The following is a 21164-nucleotide window of genomic DNA, read 5'->3' on the forward strand; positions in this document are numbered from 1 at the left end:
ATTTGTAGCTTAGAGTTTAAGAGATGGAGCTGACATCCCACTAAAATAATCTCACATGCCTTATATACCATCCAACACCTCATTATGGACTCTATCCAAAACGCCATTTGTTAGCTTAGAATGTAAGATAAGGAGAAGAAATCTCAAAATAATATCCAAAACATAACCTATACCATCCCTCACCCCTTACACACACACATACACACACACCACCTTGTGTCAGCTTAGACTAAAAGAGAAGGAGATGAAAACAAACAAAACATACTATTATTCACACTATAAAATACTATCTATCCCACCTACTATACCATTCCTCATCCCAATACCATTTAACACCCTTGCACGCACTATCCCAAAACACCTTATGTTAGATCAGAGTATAAGAGGAGGAGGTGAAATGTCTCTCACACACCTTATATACCATTTAACACTCCATACGAATACTATCCATCACCCAAAAAACTATTCAAAAATGTCCTGTGTTAGATTAGAATGTAAGAGAATGAGATAAGACAAACAAAACATATTATCCATTACATCTCTTCTACCAGCCAATACTCATACACTAAATACAACGTTTCGTGTCCCCTTAGATTTTAAGAGAAGATGAAATCTCATCAACGTACTATCCAAACATACCCATACCGTCCAACACCACACACACACACACACACATATTCACACGCACACATTCCAAAATGCATTGTGTTGTCTCCACATACCAATTATCATGTCAAACTGGAAATGTATTTAAACAAACTATATATGACTGAATATACATAATATCTATCACATTACCTCTACCATTCAACACCCAATACAAAATTATCCAAAACACCTTGTGTAGTGTCCCAATACCTACTATCACACGTAAAGGGTATAGTGTAAAAGACACGAGATGAAATCTCACAAATATATTATCCATCACACCACATGCACTATTTAATAACCCATACATAATAGCCGAAATCCCTTTACCCCATCATGGTATATTCTTCTCAAAATTACAATGGAAATTTCCAGCACACCATTAAAGTCCTTTTTCTTCTTCTTCTTTCACTCTCTGTCTCTCCTTTTGAATTTTCTTAGCGACACGGGTTCGTCCTCGTGGTCATTTTTTTCTTAGATTTCTTGACCTGTAGAGGGTCTTCATCTTCTGAAAACCTGTCTCCCTCCTCTTGCTTTTCTTGTTTTCTCTTTTTTCTCTTTGAACGGAGAGGCTTTTTATTGTTGTAACGGTATTTCTGTTGTTTAGTCTGTTGTTGAACATATCTATAGCAAAGTGCTTAAGTGTGTTCAGTTTTCTTGTTTCAAGCCCTACAAAAGGATAATTGAAACACTAAGTTACGCGGACGTGAAGGAAAACAATCCTTTGTTACTACAGTCAGTTGTCTTTTTGTTCATTCTAATCATGTTTGCCTTATATCTTTATGTTTTAGAGGTCATATTTTTTCTTAAGAAAGTACATGCATCAATAAACGTACAGCTTGGGTCACAATCCTTGAGGTTCACTGTACTTTAGCTTCTTTACTCCGTTCAAACCCCAAATTCACAAGTTGGATGAAGAAGGAAAAAAGCATTAAATTAACATGCTACTAAATACTGTAACACTTCTGACTCTACCGATGTGAGTGCGAGTGTTTATGTCAAAATATTTAAGTGAGATAAACAAAATTGTCAGCTTCAAAACACGAAACAATTCTTTGACCGTTCAGTATTTGATGTGGTAAGAAGAAATGGTACAATACACAACAGAGGAATTGTAAGTTCACATTCCAGTCTGTCTGCACTGCAATGGTAACAACGCATGAGCGTAGGCATTATTTTGCCATACTGCCTTAGAAAACAACAATGCATAACGTTTTATAAGCCATTTCATTGGCTAGGTTTTTTTTACCGCGTTCGCTTCGAATTGACTTCTGTAGCTCTTCACACAGTGACGATAAAGGTTGTGTTTTTTCTGTGACTTACTGGTAGGGATTGACAAACAAAATTTAAAACTAACGCACGAACAATCGTACCCTGGGTGACTCATGAAAACCGTGTCAATCGTATTGTTAAATACATCACAGCATATTTAGATGAACTATTCTGTGAGAACATTTTAGTCGTTTTCGTGTTCGGTTCACTCTGGTGATATTTTACAATGGTGAATATTTCCTATAGATGTGAATGTCTACATCTAATGGTTCTTAAAACTTTTTTCGAAAAATATACCATAAAAACAAACGAAAGTGTCGTTAAAATTTTTGCAAGAAGGAATACCATAATCTCTCTCTATTTCTTTCTCTCTCTCTCTCTCTCTCTCTCTCTCTCTCTCTCTCTCTGTGTCTCTCCGTTGCAATAAATTTGATTTAAATCCTAATTTTTATCTATTCCTGTTTTAGGAAACCTCTCCAAAATGTGATCAGTAGTTACCATAATATTGTGGACTGTTCCGTTTGTCATGTAATTTGTTTTCTCAAAAACCTACACCCTAAAATTTGTAGAACGTTCTTTTTCTTCCATTAGTAAATCGTTGGATGACATAAAATCTTTAGTTTACTTGAACTTGTACAATTCAGATATCTTAGCTTTATTCTATTTTGTCACTGCAGTGTGTTACGGAAAACATTTCTGACATTTGATCTGTCGTTTTTCAGAAAGGAAACAAATACTTAGCTTTTTCAAGAATGACGCGAGTGACATTGCACTGTATAACACTGCTTATGGTTAACTCTGAATTTTAAAACCAAAACATGCGTTCACAAAGAAGTGTAACAATGTTCGACCTATCTATTCTCAGTTTACACTGTCAATAGAACAATAGTCAATGTTTTTTGGTGTAAGGGATAGTCTAGTTTGTGAGATTTCATCCCATTCTCTTAAGTTCTAAGCGAACACATGGCCTTTTGGATAGTGAGTATGACGTGCTGGATAGCATAGTGGTATGATGCATAGTTTTTTGTGGTAAAAGGGATATTCGTTTTTGCGAGACTACATCTTCGTTTACGTTCTGAGCTAAAACCAAGACCTTCTGGGCAGTGTGTTTAGGGCGTGTTAAATGGTATTGTTAATGTCATGGATAGTATTTGTTGGTGTAAGGGATAGTCTATTTGTGACATTTCTTCTTCGTTTACATTCTAAGCTAACGCATAATGTTTGGAGTGTGTGTGTGTGTGTGTGTGTGTGTTGATCTTTATTTGTCCCTATCAAAATTCATTTCACATACCCACCTACCTACACTAGCGCGTATTCAGGTCAGCTCTCATATTACTGGTACAGTTCACTTGTCCACGTGTCTTGATTACTGGACATATAATACGCTCCTTCTCTTCAAGATCTATTCTCTATTCTCCATACAACTGGTTGCCTGTCAACGTGTCCAGGCAATTTTTCTATGGACAGATGATATGTTTTACTCGTCACCCTCCCGAACCCATATTTGTTCCCTATATGACTGTTTATAATCTTGCATAATTTATCTATCATTTAAAGTTTACATTTATATACAAGATATGAAAATAGAAATTTAAATTTTACACTTTTAATACAAGATATGAAAATAGAAATTTAAATTTTACACTTTTAATACATGATATGAAAATAGAAATTTTAAATTGAAATTTTTAAGAAAAGATATGAAAATAGAAAGTAAATACCAGAAATATTTACATACCCTCATTTCCTTTCAGACGGTCTTCGGAATCTTTTGGGAGTATAAAAAAAAGGAATAGAATAGATAAGCGAATAGATACAAAAGCAAAAAAGTATATCTCTGGAAGTAAAAGAAAACCGAATTGAATAGAACATGGAGAAAATACGAAATACCATAATAGTGTAATGACACAACATGATTTAGAATTGAGGTTTACAAATATGCTGTACTGGACGTTATCAATAATTTACTAATTAAAAACTTTGGATTTTCCTAAATTTACATTTGGATGTACCTAAGTTTCCCAGACAATATATCCCGTACTCCAGACTATGATCAGTCTTCCATATAACTGTTTATACGTTCCCTTGTCGAGGCATCCCATTTATATGGACAAACAGCATGTCTACTCCCCATGTATGGTCTGTTCTGCATATCATTATTTACATGTCCACTTGTCCAGAGTATATGGACAGACAGTAGTCCTCCTCCCCATATTATATGATGTGTACTCCATATCACTGTTTACATGTTAGCTTGAGGGGCCCCGAGTGGCCGAGTGGTTTAAAGCGATCTCCGTTACGGATCACTGCCATCTCACCTCTGTCTGCGTGGGTTCGAGTCTCGGATTCATCCAATGTGGGTATGTGAGAAAGCTTGCCAGTAGCTTCTCGTGGGTCGGTGGTTCTTGCCGGGGTTTTCCCGGGTTCTTCCTCCACCATTAATACTGGCCGCCATGTATAGCCTGTCGTGTGCTGAAAAATGGCGTTAAGCCCTACAATAACAACAACAACAACAACATGTTAGCTTGTCCACATGTCCGAACACAGATTTATACGAACAGAAATGATGCTCATCTGTTCTACGTATCACTGCTTAAATGTCCATTGTCCACGTGTCCTGATTATATGGACAGACGATATGCTCTCCACCCCACCCCCACCCCCATATTCTTCTTTTCATGTAAGCGTATCCAGATTTTCAATTATATGGAAGAAACAGGAAATTATGTATCCACGTAGTCACATAATAAAGGATTTTTCTTTCCATAGTTTATTCGTCGAGTTAAATGGTTGTGTTCATATGTGTGAAAGACAAGGGTCCTTACCAGAATTTCGACTAGTTACAACTCGAATTGTTGCATTGCCCCATGATTCCCCATACTGATTCTGAGCTCGACATGAAAAAGTTCCTGCATCTTCCTTCTGGATATTATGTATCACTAGTGAAAAACGGTTAATGGTATACCTACAAGATGAAATGTTGCAATGTTGAAAGTTATTGCTCAATCTGTCAAAGAGATCAAATAAACTTCGAATACTCAAAAAGAAATAAATAAACTTCAAATACTCACAAAGTGATAAAAGGAACTTCAAATACTCACAAAGAGATAAGATTAACTTCGAATTCTCACAAAGAGATAAAATGAACCTCAAATACTTACAAAGGGATTGAAAAAGTAGTGGTTATAAATACGATATTTGATGAAATTTTTGCGAAGAGCATGATTTTGTTGCTTAAATGTTTTACAACTGATTCATTTCCTTAGAGTGGCCTAGGTGGGTGAATGCTGCAAAGCAGTCGCCTTTACAGATCACTGCCATCTCACCGCTGTCCGTGTGGGTTCGAGTCTCGTGCTCATCCAATGTGGGTATGTGAGAAAACTTGTCATTTGCTTCCAGTGGGTCGTGGGTTATTACCATTGGTTTAAATGGTTCTTCACCCACCAGTTGTTCTGGTCGCCATAGCCTGTCATATGCTGAAAAATAGCGTTAACCTCAAAACAGCAACAACAACTCTTTAGATGACTATTGTTTTCTGACTTGTAAACTACTGGTAATTATTTATCATTAAACCGAAAAGTAATTTTTTTTTCTAAAAGCATTTTGTCAAGTTTTGCATTAAGAAAAGGATCCTGAAGAAGTTGAATGCTAAAAAGCTTGCCTACTCCTAAATTGTATAGAAAACTTTAGTTTGTGCTTTAGGAGTTTGAGATCACGTGATAACCTCATACAGATGAAGTGTATTCAAATATAATTTATTCATTACCATAAAACATTGTGGCATTTTTAAATATAATTTTCAAATCACTTAAATACTTTTATAAGTTTATGTCTAGTTTAAGATAATTCATGTGAGTATCTTCATGGGTTGACAAAGACCTACCTGCCATTTTCCCTCTCGTCTAGTAAAACCCCATTTCTGAACCAGTTCAGAAATGGTTGTATTTTGCCCTTAACTTTACAGACCAACTTGACTGTGGTGTTTTCAAGATGAATCTGTTCTTTCAGAGGTTTTTGCACCAATATAGGGGCCTTAGACTCTAAAACAATGAAAGAAGAAAAAAATTGCAACTCAAGTAAAGGTATATATCGGTATAACGACCATAATTTTACCGATATTATTAAATTAAGGGAAAAGGTTTACAAACACCAAAGAATTGTTTCACATTATATTTATAATATTGGTCAAACTGAAACTGTTTGCACATGCACTCTTTCTGTGACTTATATAACACGACACTCTTCCAAAACAAACAAATACTTTGAACAGGAATGAAGCAACATTATTTTCTGAATCATTTACACATGCTGTAAAGGAACGATTAGGTAATATACCACACATTGTATAGGAACCACTAGGTGATAAACCACACATCTCATAGGAACCCTTAGGTAATATACCATACATGGTATAGGAACCCTTAGGGAATATACCAAACATCGTATAAGAACCATTAGTTGATCTACCACACATTGTATAGGAACCTTTAGGTAGTATACCACACATTGTATAGGAAACATTAGGTAATATACCACACATTATATAGGAACCATTAGGTGATCTACCACACAATGTATAGGAACCATTAGGTAGTATACAACACATTGTATAGGAACCATTATGTGCTATATACCACACATTGTATAGGAACCATTAGGTAGTATACCACACATTATATAGGAACCATTAGGTGATCCACCACACATTGTATAGGAACCATTATGTGCTATACCACACATTGTATAGGAACCATTAGGTAGTATACCACACATTATATAGGAACCATTAGGTGATCTACCACACATTGTCGATTCTTTGCCAAGAATAGTATCGTGCGTCCTGGATTAATAATACTTTGCAAAAATAACTAATGCAGTCAAACTAATGTTTCATGGATCACGTCGTCACGCTTAGAAATATTGCCAAAATACCGACATTACTATGCCTTAGAACAATATGTCTAACTTGATTATAACATTTGTTCAATGTAGTAAGGGGGGTCTGCTGCTGCGTTTTTATTCTATGAATGCAAAGATATCGTAACTTTTGAATTCCTAAAAAGATTGTGTCATGTTCAAAACAATGAATATACAAGATTTCATAAAGCAGTCCGAAATGTACACCAAATGTCTACAAACAAAACAACAACTATTTCATTCCTTTGATATACACCAAAGACCGAGTATGAGTCCCTAAACACTGTAATGGAAGGATCTTTTTAACCAATGTTTCTTCTTCAACAGGAAAACCTCTACTTGGAGCAACCTCTTTAATTGTTCTTGGTACCAACCGTTGCTGATAGTGATTTACTCTTTAGCTTAGACTTTTACAAAATTATACATGGGACATATGAATGTATTTAAAATGCAGTCACGTGTACGTATATTCATCCTTAAGTAGTAAAGTGGGCAACCCTAGCGACAATAATAAGGTCCATGCCCCCCGGGCCACTCTAGCGACAAGGAGAACTTAACATGGTTAAATACGGGGCTTGTCTAGCGACCAAAATATTGGGCCTGTTTAGCGACAAAAATTATTGGGCCTGTCCAGCGACACAAAATATTGCGTCGGTTTAGCGTCAAGGGGAATTGAACATAGGGATGTATAGCGACAATGGATTGGGACTGTATAGGGACTGTATAGGGACAATAGGAATGATGACGTCACGGTACTGGACACTGGCAACAATGTCCTCCAGGTGTTATATAAAGTTATATGTTCCGCCCCTCCAAACGTTATAGATTTTCACGGCGATTCACGGACAACTGGAATTACCATTACAAAACACCCTGGGACGATTCACGGACAAGATTTATACGGATAAAAGTTGGGCCTGAAAGCGACAAAAAGGTATTGGGTCTGTATAGGAACAATAAGAATGGAACAGAAGAGGTGACGCCACGGTACTGGACATTGGCAACACTGTTTCTAGGGGCTGACCTCAATCGGGCAAAACGGTGACAGTGGAAAAACATATATAATGCCTGGCGGGGCGGGAATATAACTTTATATACATAGAATCACGTACCAAACAATCCATAGTGATGAGAGTGCTATTCTAAAATACATTTGTATACAAAGCAACAAGCACATACTAAAAACATCCATGTTATTTACTATCAATACATTTAGGAAAAGGATTTTTTTTCTACAAAACATCATTACCTACAATAACCTCAGCTAAAGGGTTAGTGGTTACAGTCACACTACTCCACATTCACACAAAACAAACACATTGACCAGCGACAAGGGCGTTTTTAAGGGAAAAAAACAACACACAAGCACACAACAAAATACACCCACAAGCAACATACACACATACAAACAAACGTGTGCATACAAAAACATATAAATACACACACACGCTTTATGTTAAAGGATAAGCTTTTTGTTAAGGGAAGAAACAATCACACATACATACACACAAATACACATACACACATATAAACGTAAGCGAACGCACACAAACACATACTAACACACAAACACAAACACTTTTTTGTTAAGTGGTATGTTTTTGCTAAGGAAAGAAAACAAACACACACGCACACTGTCTTACAAGGCCAGAGAAATGAAGCGTTTATAGGCACGTTTCTGTTTTTTAACTAACAAAGGCAGACAAATAGTTTGGTGTATTTGACTAATGTCTCTTTTCTAGAAAGTTGGTGGTAGCCCTGAAAAGGGCTGTTTTGTTAACCGGGTTATGGCAATCTTTATATCGTCTGGGATTGGGCCCCCGTCTGGCTGTAGGCTTTCACACTGGGTAGGGTCTGCTTCATCGGAAGGAGAATAAGAACTAGTTCGTGTCCAAGCTCCGGCTGTTTCTGAAGTCTGTACTTCTCCATCTTGATTTCGTCTTTAAACACCTCTTCTATCAGGTCTTGGGTCACTTTCAACATCCTGACATTCTCTATTTCTTTAGGTTTGGGTACCAGGCTTTGCTGGACACGATGTAAAATCACGTGGGCTTCGTTCAGCTTTGCTTGTCTTGAACACATCTTCATAGGTGGACGAGTCAATAATAGATGGTCAGACGGGAGACCGTCTCACTTTATAGGTCTCAAGCATGGACGCGACAGAAAACATCCCTACGATTTTCTGGGAGTAGGAACGCTATATAGTTTATCTTACGGTGTGGGATAGAGAGAAGTCAAAGAGCATGTATACAATTTTTCGAAAACAAACTACTAACATATTTTCAAAACATAAAATTTTCGATTCAAGCAATCAACAACTATCAATAAAACAATTCATATAATATCAAAGAACACATTTTTGACAAGGTTGACATCGTTGTGAAGTCAAGCTAAACTTCCAATGAGGGAGATCATTGGTCCATTGATGGACGCTACGTTTCCTTGGTAAATGCAAGAGATATCCATAACGGTCACAACACCATCGTTCTATTTTTTCATCGTTTCTAGAACAGTCACAATCAAACTAAGTCACTAAATGTTCTAAGGAATATCCAAGACTGCGTTGATGAAGAAATCACATACAATAGTAACCACACACCATGGAATCTGTGCCTTCTAATTTCACATTATTGAATCGTGTCGTCTGGGCATTTCTTCTCATAAAGTCGACGATGTCGTCTTCAAAACGGTGGGAATCCTTACGAATCGAATTACTCCACACAAATATCGTGGGGAAAGTAGACGGCTACCCTGCGGGTTCCTGGGAGATGACTGTGGTCCGTGTAGATGCCATACGCGTGATGGTCTTTAAGTTTGTGATGAGGCAGTTCATCTTTAGCGCACACGACAGGCTTCCTGGAAGTGGTGTACGAACTGTTGTTCAAAAGGTGATAAATTTCCCAGGTATCCATTTTGTTTGGTTTTTTCTTGTTTTTGCACAGGAAATTATAAGTCATCAATTCAGTCCTGACTTTTTGAATTAAACTCTCTGAGAAGTAAATGTCTATTAGCTCTGTCTTTGTACTCTGTGCCAAGAGAAATTCGATGCGACGGATCTCTAGATTACTCAATGGAGGGGATGAATGTCACGCAAATCTTTAAACCACTGACGAAACAAAGCTTCTTCCGAGAAGGGACACCAAACTTCCTTCAGATACTCGTCTAGTGTTAGTAGTAAATGGGGCCACCCTACGTACAATGGGAATTAGCATTACAGGGACCCCTGGGCCACTCTACGTACAATGGAAATTTAACATGGCGAAAAATCGTGGGCCACTCTACGTACAAGGGGAATTGAACATGGTGAAAAATCGTGGGTCACTCTACGTACAAGGGGGAATTTAACATGGGGGAATAGAGTTTGGGTTTGTCTAGGGACAAGGGGAATTGAATATGGGATTTTTTCTTTTTTTAAAAAAATTTAAATTTAAATTTAAATTTAAAAAAGGGGTAGGCAATGGAAAGGCTATCTCTTTTCGAGAAATATGGCTGGCCCTGAAAAGGGCCTTTGGGTTTATGTTAATGTATCCATTAACATAAAGGGCACCGCATTGGTCTTCTTCTTCTTGTTCTTAGGCTGCGTCTCACTGTTGGTCCGTAAATCAGCACTCTTTTCAGGCATCCTTGTCTTTCAACGTAGATCCTACGTATCCACAGACTGGTGTTTGTCCTGTGGACAACGGTCCACTTGGATCGGACATACATGGGTATGTCCGTCCTAAACATCATGGAAGACACAAGGGTGGATGACTCAGCTGTGGTCCACATCTTGAAGCGACGAGAACAGGTGAATCAATGTAGTGTCACTGCGCTTATTTATAGGCAGAGGTAGGATTGAAACGGATTGAGTTCATTCACCAATCCGAACACGCGTTACAAAATTCAGTCAGCTCGCATCCAATCCGAAGAGAACAGTTTGTGACGTCACGTGGTCTATATAGATTCGCTAGCGCTTGTGTGCAGTCAATCTATGCGAAAGTGATTCAACATGACGGAAACTCAGAAAACGATCCATTGGGGTGCACCAGCAGGGGAGACTGCCCAAGGGAACCCGGACTTACTTTCAGAAGAGGTACATTGGGATTTTGTGGATTTTCTTACCTCGCAAGAATTTGTTCCGGAACCTTCGTTACCTTCTTCATTACCGCAAGTGGAGAATTTTAGACAGAGACAGAAAGAAGAATTGGAGAAATTTATACAACGACAAAAGGAAGCGGAACAAGCTTTTCTCCTACAGCAGCAGCAGCAGCAGCAAGAAGAAGAGGTATGAAAAAAACAACAGCAACAACAGCAAGAAGAAGTAGCAGCAAAGAAACAAGAGGGTGAAAATCAAACGGTCACGGTACTGTTGGACATTTTAGCGGAGTTAAGAAGTCTGAAACAAATGTATCAGACTTCTTTATCACGACCGAAGAGAATACGACCTTCCCGAGCTAAACACGTCAACCCTGTGACTAAGCCTGCCGTACCACCCTTAGTGATTTCAACTCAATCATCATCATCAACATTACGCAGTTCAGAAGTAGGCCTTGGCCGTGGCAAAGGCTTAAGGCAGTTAAAGTTGATTGGTTAAACTCACCCCTACACCAAAAAAGGCCCTTTTCAGGGCCACCCACATTTCTCGAAAAGAAATACAATTTCAATTTGCCAATAACTCAAAAAAAAACCCCACTCATTTTACCCTTATAGTACGTGTCTGTGTATGAGTGCGTGAGTGTAGCTTCTTATTTTAAAATCAAAACTCAAAGACACTTACCTTATATCATTAATGTATTCTTTTCTCCATTTTTTATAATCCAATTGACAATTCACAACACAACACTTTAATTAAAAGTTCATTGACTTCTTCTTTCTCCTTATTTAGTCTCTCTGTTTTTTTAATTTCTTCACCGTCTTTTCCTCATTTTCTTCCTTTCTTCTTTTCTTCTCCTGTTTCTTTGCCTCTTGTAAATAGAATTGTCTTCTTTCTTCCTCTTCTTCCTCTGAAGAATCCCTCTCTTCTTCCGAAGAATCCCTCTCTTCTTCTGAAGAATCCTTCTTTTCTTTTGACTCCTCTTGTTTCTTTTTTGGGCAATCTGGAGACCAATGTCCTTTTTCTTTGCAATAATAACAGGTATCTTGACTTTTGTCTTTTTTAGCCCCTGTTTTTTTTTTCTTTTTTGACGGTCTGGACACTCTGAAGACCAATGCCCTTTCTTCTGACAGATATAGCAAGTATCTTGACTTTTATCTCGAAAGGAAGGAGAGTAGTCCGTGGGCTGGTCTGAAGAGAATTTTCTAATGACCCCTCGCAAAGCTCTGACGAAACGTTCGATTTGGTTAGTCTCTTCCATCGTTGTGCTCGGCTTGAGAGTGAAATGAATAGTGAAAAGGACAAGACACACACCCTTTTATATACGCTGGTCTGCCGTGACTATAAATTAGTCTATGGTGTTTAAACTTGAGTCATTTGACGTTTTTCACTCAAGATGAAACGATCCTATTCATTCGAGAAGAAAGAAGAAAAAGAAAGTAAGAGGCAGAAACGTGATCTATCGCCTCGTACCAGGGCTGAAATCTTGGCACAAATTCATGCCAGTGATTTTGAAGAGGACATGAGTGAACCAGAATCCGAACCCTCTAAACCAAGTTCACCACCCTTAGTCAACCCTGAAAAGTACTATTCCATTCGAGAGACGGAAAAGCGCTCCTCTAGAAAATTTAGAACCACGGCTTACACCTACACGGTGAAGTTTAAAGATTTCAAGTCCGACGTACCCTTAGAGAAAGCAGAAGGGTTTATCACCGAGATGTGGGATTCTTTGCTCACCGCACTCAAGCGACAATGTCAACCCAAAGAAGACGATCGCTTGACACTATCCATAGATCACGACGGTTTGAAATCCCCTGTTTGGATCGAGTTTAGCAGACCCGCAGAACTAACCCCTTCCAAAGTCATGGACAAGATTCAACACGTACAACAATCTAATGACCAGTTTGACATCACCGATGGTAAAACCACACTGAAAATGGCCCACGTCTCTCCTCCTCAAGGGACTGGACGCAAAAAGATGTTATTGGTGGACGACCTTCGCAACACCAAAACAAGTCTCGTCCGAATTAACAACCCTCATGACCAGATGTGCTTAGCTCGTGCCATCGTGGTGGGACGAACCTATGCCAACAAGAACGACACGACAGAATGGAAAAGAACCTGGAACACTATTCAACGTTCCCATCTAGCCAAACAACGAAATGAAGCAGAACTCCTGTTACAACAAGCCGGACTGTCCAAAGACACACCCTGTGGCATTCCTGAGATGCAAAAATTGCAAGATGCCCTAGCTCCACGCTACACCTTGAAAGTGCACCCTCAAGAAATGCGCGGACCTCTGTTGTTTCGAGGCCAAGACTTTAAGGACGGAAAATACATTCATGTTTATTATCACGATGACCATTTCGATACCATTACCACTATCACCGGATTCCTGGGATACAGATATTACTGTGAGAAATGTGATTATGGTTATAACAATCGAGAGCAACACAAGCATTGTGGATGGAAATGCCCAGGATGTTTGGCCTCTCCACCCGGTCTGAGCGAAGAACCAGTGCCTTGTTCGACTTGTCTGCGCACGTTTGTCAGCCCTACCTGTTACCAACAACATTTGAAAACACAAGGTTCACAGAAGAAATGTGCTTGTCAACTCCTGAGATTGTGCCCTACCTGTGGACAAGGCATACGTACCAATAGTACCAAGGCACACGTATGTCGAGGAAAGAAAAAATGTCACATTTGTCATCACATCGTGGACTTGGAACACGAATGCTACGTGCAAAAATACCAACCCCCACCAGAGAAAGAGGACGGTCACAAGAAGAAAGGCAATTTCATCTTTTTCGATTTCGAATGCATGCAAGAGACCGGCATTCACATTCCTAATTTCTGCGTGGCTCATCGAGCGTGCGAGAAGTGCATTCAAGAACCTATCTTCAGTCATTGCCCTCACTGCAGCAAGATTCCCGGAGGGCGTGAAAAAATCTTTCGGGGACCGAACACGTTAGCCGATTTTGCCCAATGGGTTTTAGACCCCATCGACAAGACGTGGAGCCAAGAGGACATCGAACGTTACGGAGATTGTCATCGTCATGCCACGGTGATGGCTCACAATTTTTCCGGATACGATGGACAGTTTCTTTTGAGGTACTATACGGAACAAGGCACCGAACGTCCTAAAGTCACTTTGAACGGAGCCAAAATCATTTTCATGCAAGTGGGACAAGTGCAGTTTAAAGATTCGATGAGCTATTTGGCCATGCCTTTGAGTCGAATGCCTAAAACGTTTGGAATGACAGAAATGGCTAAAGGGTACTTTCCACACTTTTTCAATACGGAAGCCAATCAACACGCCGTTCTACCCCATTTACCTGAGGCTCACTATTACGACCCCGACAACATGCGTACCGAACAACGAGAAGCTTTCTACGCTTGGTACCAGGCTCACGCCTCGGACCCTTTCGACTTTCAGGAAGAAATGTTAAAGTATTGTCGTTCCGACGTGGACATTTTACGGCGTTGCTGTGGAAAATTTCGAGAACTGTTCATGGAACACGGAGGGGTCGATCCTTTGAAAGAAGCTTGCACCATTGCCAAAGCGTGTTCCTTAGTGTATCGACAACGATTCATGCCTGAAAACACCGTGGCTGTCATCAGCCCTCAAACGACCCACTTTGTCAAGCGTCAATACTCGGTCAAAGCCCTACGTTGGTTACATTACTTGTGCGACAAGGAAGACAAGTGGATTCAGCATGCCCGCAACGGAGGGGGTGAAAAGACCATCGGAACGTATTCGGTAGATGGCTGGGACTTAGAGAACCCCAAGATCGTGTACGAGTTTAACGGTTGCTTATTTCACGGATGTCCCGTCTGTTACCCGGACCGTGACACTAAAAATCAGTTTTTACAACGAACCATGGAAGACTTCTACCAGGACACTTGTCAGCGACGCCTAAAGTTAGAACAGCAAGGATACCAAGTGGTGGAAATGTGGGAACACGAGTACGATCACCGTTTGAAAACCGATCCCGAGTTTAAACGCCTCGTGGAAAGTTACCAGTTCATGGACCCGCTGAACCCGAGGGATAGTTTGTACGGAGGAAGGACCAATGCCACCTGTTTGCTGTACCAAGCCGACGAAGAGAAAGGAGAAGAAATCAAATACTTGGACGTGTGTTCGCTGTATCCCTACGTGTGCAAATATTGTCGTTTTCCTGTAGGGCACCCGCAATTGCTGACGGAACACATCGACCTGAAAAACATTCGACAATACGAAGGCTTGATCAAGTGTAAAGTTTTGCCTCCCACGAACCTATACCATCCCGTCTTACCTCACCATTGTCAAGGCAAACTGATGTTTCCCTTGTGCCGTACTTGTGCCGAAACGTGCAACCAAGACCAGCCTTGCCATCACACCCAGGAAGAACGTGCCTTGACGGGAACCTGGGTCAGCGTGGAATTGTTCAAAGCTCTGGACATGGGATACGAACTGTTAGAAGTGTACGAAATTTATCACTTTCCCAAGACACAACAATACCACAAGGGTGACCCTACTCAGAAAGGCATTTTCGCTGACTACGTGGATGCCTTTTTGAAACTGAAATAAGAAGCCAGCGGCTATCCGTCCTGGTGTCACACTCCCGAAGACCAAATACAATTCAAAGAGAAATACCGGGAACAAGAAGGCATCACTTTAGTCCACATCGAAAAAAACGAAGGCAGACGATCGTTTGCCAAAGTGGTGTTAAATTGCTTGTGGGGTAAAATGGCACAACGACCGTGTTTACCCAAGACGGAATATTTGACAGAACCTTCCCGCTACTTCCAGATGATTCACGACAAAACCAAATACATGAAACACGTGGACGTCGTTCGAGAGGATTTGATCTTGGTCAATTACGAAGAAGATCTGGACTTTGTACAAGACGACCCTTTTGGAAATGTCATCATTGCGGCTTACGTGACAGCCCATGCTCGCTTAAAATTGTACGAAGCTTTAGAACTGTTAGGGGAACGCGTCCTGTACTTTGACACGGACAGTTGCATTTACATCCATCACCCGATTCAAGATCACCCTGACATCGAAGGAGACCGTTTAGGAGCCTGGACAGACGAGCATCCCGACGACAAGATTCTAAGTTTCGTCAGTGGCGGTCCCAAAAATTACGGCTACGAATACCGGGACAAACAAGGAGAAGTGCACACGACGTGCAAAGTGAAAGGACTGACTCTGAATCATCGTACCAGTCGAGTGGTCAACTTTGGGGTATTGAAAGAAGCCTTGCAATCGGGAGAGGATGGAAACTTTAAAGTGACCACCTATCAACCGAACAAGATTGTACGTTTACCCACTCACCACATTGTCAGTCGGCCCTTGGAAAAAGTCTATCAAATCGTGTACCAGAAGCGAGTGCGACTTCCCAATCATTTCACCTTACCGTATGGACACGTCGGTATTGGTCTGTATATAAAAAGGAACCCTAGGCAAGATCGATAGTTCATTGTTCATTGAAGTAACTTACCATGTCGTTGACGAAGAAGAAACCAGATTGGTTTGGCTTGGACCCAAGAGGTGGCCCAGTATGCACGAGAGTTATTCAAGGAAAAAAGTTACTTTTCAACCCGTGTTAGTGACGGTGCCAGAAGAACCCGTCACCCAGGACAGGACTGTCGTGGACAGGCCTGAAAGACCCTTTCGGGAGGACACTTGTGTGACCTTACCCCCTACTATAGAACTGGTTAGAACTTTACCCAAAACATGTGGTTGTTGTACAGACACTTGTTTTTATTCCACGTTCATGGTTATCATGTGCCTTTTATTCTTGTACTTAAGCCTTTGGCTTTTATGTATTTTTGTCTTTCGTATTCATGTTTGAAAAAAAACATTCAATAAACGTGTTCTGAAAAAGTATATAAACTCTTGTCTTGTTTGTTTTTCGTGTCACAAGTGACATTTCTCACACCATGGCTACCTCTGCTGTCTCTGCTCCCTCTTCCCCTACTGTCAAAGTCATCGACAAACACTTAGATCGTGCCAGTTGGGAGGCTTTGTATCTTCGCCATCCCTTTAACATGCTCATTGCTGGACCTAGCGGTTCAGGCAAAACCGAATTCGTCAAACGTTTGATCGAACATAAACATCATTTGATCGATCGGCCACCTCAACGGATCGTGTGGTGTTACAAAGAGTGGGAATCGGCGTACAACCTCTTGCGAGAAAGTCAAGGCGATTCCATCGTGTTTGTGGAAGGCATTCCTAAAGAAGACGACGGCATCGTCTCTGACTCCCGTCAAACCCATTTGGTCATTTTCGACGACATGTTAGGAGAAGACGAAGAAGAAATTAAACTGTGGTTCACGCGCAAAGGGCATCACCGTAATGCCAGTGTCGTTTACATCACCCAAAATTTGTTTCAACAAAGTAAAGCCCATCGCACCATCAGTCTCAATGCGCATTACGTGGTCTTGTTTAAAAGCCCTCGAGATAAATCGCAAGTGCAAGTCTTAGCCAAACAGTTAGGAACGCCTTGGCTGACTCAGGCGTACGACGATGCCACTCAAACGCCACACGCCTATTTACTCGTCGATTTGAAACCTACGACTCCCGAGGATTTGCGATTTCGTACCCACTTGTTTCACCACTGGTGCCACGACGGAGGGCCTGTCCTGTACACGTCTCCGTCCTCGACTTCATTTCACTCCCCATAAAAAAATCTATAAAAACCTCAGACCCTTTTTCGTCTGTCTCACACAGTGTGAACATGACGTCCATTCAGTCGCATCTTCCCGTCAAATTGATTCATGCCTTGTATGGCATCAGTCGAGAAAAAAATCCACAAACACGAGCCCGTGTCTTAGAAGCTAGTCTCAAACAAGTCTTACGATGGTTCACGGTGACGGCACGTCAATTACTCCAAGGAATCATTCAGATTCCTCATCAAACCAAACGCTTTTTCGATCGAAACAAAGTCGCTTTGGTCCAACTGGCCGAACCCCGCATCGACATTCAAACCAAAAAACAAATCATTTTGAAACCTGGAGGGAGCGGTACTCTAGGAGGGGTCATCATTCGCTCTCTCTTAAGATGGGATCCTAATGCCCCCAAAGTTATCCCCAAGAAAAAAGTCCAACGAAGCCCCAAGAAGAAGAAAAAGACCAGGTCCCCAAGGAGAACTTCTCCAGTGGCAGGACCCTCCTCTGACCAGACACCACCACCACCCCGGAAAAAGAAAAGAAGCCCCCAGATAAAGAAAGAGAAAAAAAGTCCCCAGAAAAAGAAAAGTCCACAGAAGAAAACTAGTCGCAAGAAAGGTACTTCGGCCAGGACGCAACCTTACACTCGCAAACCACGACCTGCCACGGCGGTGACTGCGTCTCCGGCAGCCTCACGTTTGTCCACTTCTCCGTTAATGACACCCAGAACTGAAGAGTACTTGGAGACGTTGATCATACCAAGAACTTCTCCGTTGATGACCCCCAAAAGAACTTCCCCAGTGGCAGGACCCTCCCATTTAGCGGCAGTGGCTGCTGCTCACAAAGTACCTTCTCCCAAAATCAAAGTCCATGAAAGATCGGGCATGTTACAAAGTTTACTGGATTTGTCCAAGCAAGAACTGGCTCGATTTAGTCCGTTGCGTACCCCCCTGCACGACGTGTCATGCCTTTCCTCAAACTAATATACGACGTAAAGACAATCAGTGGCGACGCGTACCAGTATAAAAAAGACCTGTGACCAAGTAGAGGTATCAGTGAACTTGTAAAAGATGTCAACTCCAAGAAGCCAAAAAAGAAAGAGACAAAAGCAGACGCGTCATCCGACAAAGCGCTTAGCCAAGCATCGACATTACCCTAAGAAAAGACACAGTCGTTCCAAGAAAAAGAGGCGTCAACAAAGGGGAGGATTCCTTGGCGATTTTGGGAAAAACATTGTCACCTTTATGACAAAGCGATAGTCCCAAAAAAGATAAAAGGGTGTGTGTTAAGTCATCGACGTTAGTGTCTGTTTGGTGAATGTCCCGAAACCCACAAGCAAAGATGTCACCCTCCAGAAAACCCCAAGGAGAGAAAAGGAAAGGATTGCCTCCATGTTTAGTCAAACATGGGGACATGTTATCTGTCCTGTCCAAAGCTTCTCCACCCCTACGAAAAAAACTCATTCAATCGGCCTCCAAAGAGGTCATCGATACCGTGTACGAATGTTGTTTGAACGTCTTGAAAGGTACGATCCCTTTGTCCAAACACCAGAAACAATGCTTAAGCAAACATCGTCACGTTCTTCGCCAAATGGTTCAAAAGAAAATTCCCATTCGTCAAAAAAAGAAGATGTTAGTGCAACGTGGAGGTATTTTACCTCTCTTGTTAGGCCCCATACTGAAAGGAGTCTTGGGAACCAGTTTGGGAGGACTGGTGGGAGCAAGATAAAAAGGCCCTCGGAAGTTCCAAGATCTCAGAATCGACCCCTGACAACCCCATGGAAGGACGAAAACTAGCTTTAGTGCCTTACAAACGATGGATGGAATACCATCGGTGGCAAGAACAACGTACTCCGCATTTACCTCCCAATCCCAATTTGAGCGAGATGTCCCAGTTACAACACGAATTGCAATCCTTGATGGATCGCCAAGATTTGTCCGAAACAGAAAAATCGCAAAAGTACGGTCAACTCTTGCAACGACTGCAACTCTTTCACCAGAAAGCTTTAGACGGAACAGCTCTACCCACTTTGAAAGATTTTAAGACCTTGATGAAAAGTCCAAGACCATCACCAGTACCAGTACCAGTACCATCACTACCCGTGACCAAGACAGAAAAAGAAGAAGAAGAAGAAGGGTTTCAAACTCCACCAGAAAAAGTACGCAAGTTAACAACACCACCTACCTCCAGAATTGGATGGATTAAAAAGATGATGGCCACCCCTTCTTCATCACAAGAGAAAAAGAAAGTGAAGACAGAAGAGAAGACAGAAGTGAAACAAGAACCGATATCCCCCGCTCAGACATCCTCCTCTTCGACACCTATTGCCGGTCGCACACGCAAAGCATTGCAATCCAAGAAAATACCCCAAGAGAAAAAGAGTAGCATCCTCCAAGAGTGGGTGCCTTATTAACACACCAACCAACACAAAAAAATGGAAAAAGTCTTAGCCAGCATTTACTATGATCCCTCGCATCCTGCAGGTTACGCAGGAGTTCAAAAATTGTATCGTGCTGCCAAAACTCGATTGAAAAGTCTCCGTTTACCTCAAGTGCAACGATGGTTACAAGAACAAGCTACCTACACTTTACACAAACCCATTCGACGCAAGTTTGCCAGAAGTCGCACCCGAGTGGAAAGCATCGATCATCAATGGCAAGCCGATTTAGCCGATGTCTCTCATTTGGCCAGCTACAATCGTGGCTACAAATATTTGTTTTGTGTCATCGACGTCTTTTCCAAATTTGCCTGGGTCGTGCCCTTGACTTCCAAATCGAGCAGCTAGTTAGTGAGAGCCCTGCAACGGGTGTTGAAACAAAGCGGTCGTCACCCTCTTCGATGGCAAACGGACAAAGGCACCGAATTTCTGAACCAAGCTTTCCAAAAAGAATTAAAGAAACGTGACATTCATTTTTTTACCACCGAGAATCCCGAAACCAAAGCCAGCATCGTGGAACGTTTTCAACAAACTTTGAAAGAACGCATGTGGAAATATTTTACGCATCACCACACTCTGAAGTACATCGACATCTTACCGCACCTGGTGCAAGCGTACAACCAATCTTACCATCGAAGCATCGGACGTGCCCCGCAAGACGTGACTCCCGAGAACGAAGTGTTGGTGTTTGAGCGCCTGTTCGGTACGTCCCCAACGAGGGCTGTCCCCAAGAAAAGTAGAGAGTTGGCCGTAGGAGATTGGGTGCGCATTGGCAAAACCAAACGCACCTTCGACAAAGGTTACTTACCTAACTGGACGACCGAACTGTTTCGCGTCACTGGACGAGTGCATGGCCGTCATCCTGCCGTCTATAAATTGGAAGACATGAACGGAGAAGTGCTCAAAGGAACGTTTTATTTGCCCGAGTTACAACTTGTGACCAAAAAAGAAGACGACGTGTACGACATCGAAAGCATTCTCGAACGCAGAACCCGTAAAGTGGGCAAACGACGTGTCAAAGAAGTCAAAGTACGTTGGAAAGGATATCCACCCAGTTTCGATTCTTGGATCGACGCTTCGCAAGTCATCGACTATAAAAAGAAGTGACCATCATGCCCTTTCACACAGACGCAGCTACGTCGACCACTCCTCCTTCACCCA

General features: G+C 41.3%; 1 protein-coding gene across 1 annotated transcript in view; it reads right to left on the bottom strand.

Annotated features, from left to right (window-relative positions):
* LOC149779683 (hemicentin-1-like) overlaps positions 1 to 21164 on the bottom strand; it is a 425151-nt gene that overhangs the window by 130694 nt on the left and 273293 nt on the right. Inside the window, exons 24-26 of the mRNA XM_089938453.1 lie at positions 5804 to 5960; positions 4746 to 4885; positions 3659 to 3688 (exon numbers count right to left, since the gene is read on the bottom strand). Coding sequence (XP_089794579.1) covers positions 3659 to 3688; positions 4746 to 4885; positions 5804 to 5960 — 327 coding nt within the window. The remainder of the gene's footprint in view (positions 1 to 3658; positions 3689 to 4745; positions 4886 to 5803; positions 5961 to 21164) is intronic.

The sequence above is a fragment of the Sinohyriopsis cumingii genome, chromosome 17 (assembly GCF_028554795.1).
Source record: "Sinohyriopsis cumingii isolate HCF-2022 chromosome 17, ASM2855479v2, whole genome shotgun sequence".
NCBI classification, from domain to species: Eukaryota; Metazoa; Mollusca; class Bivalvia; order Unionida; family Unionidae; genus Sinohyriopsis; species Sinohyriopsis cumingii.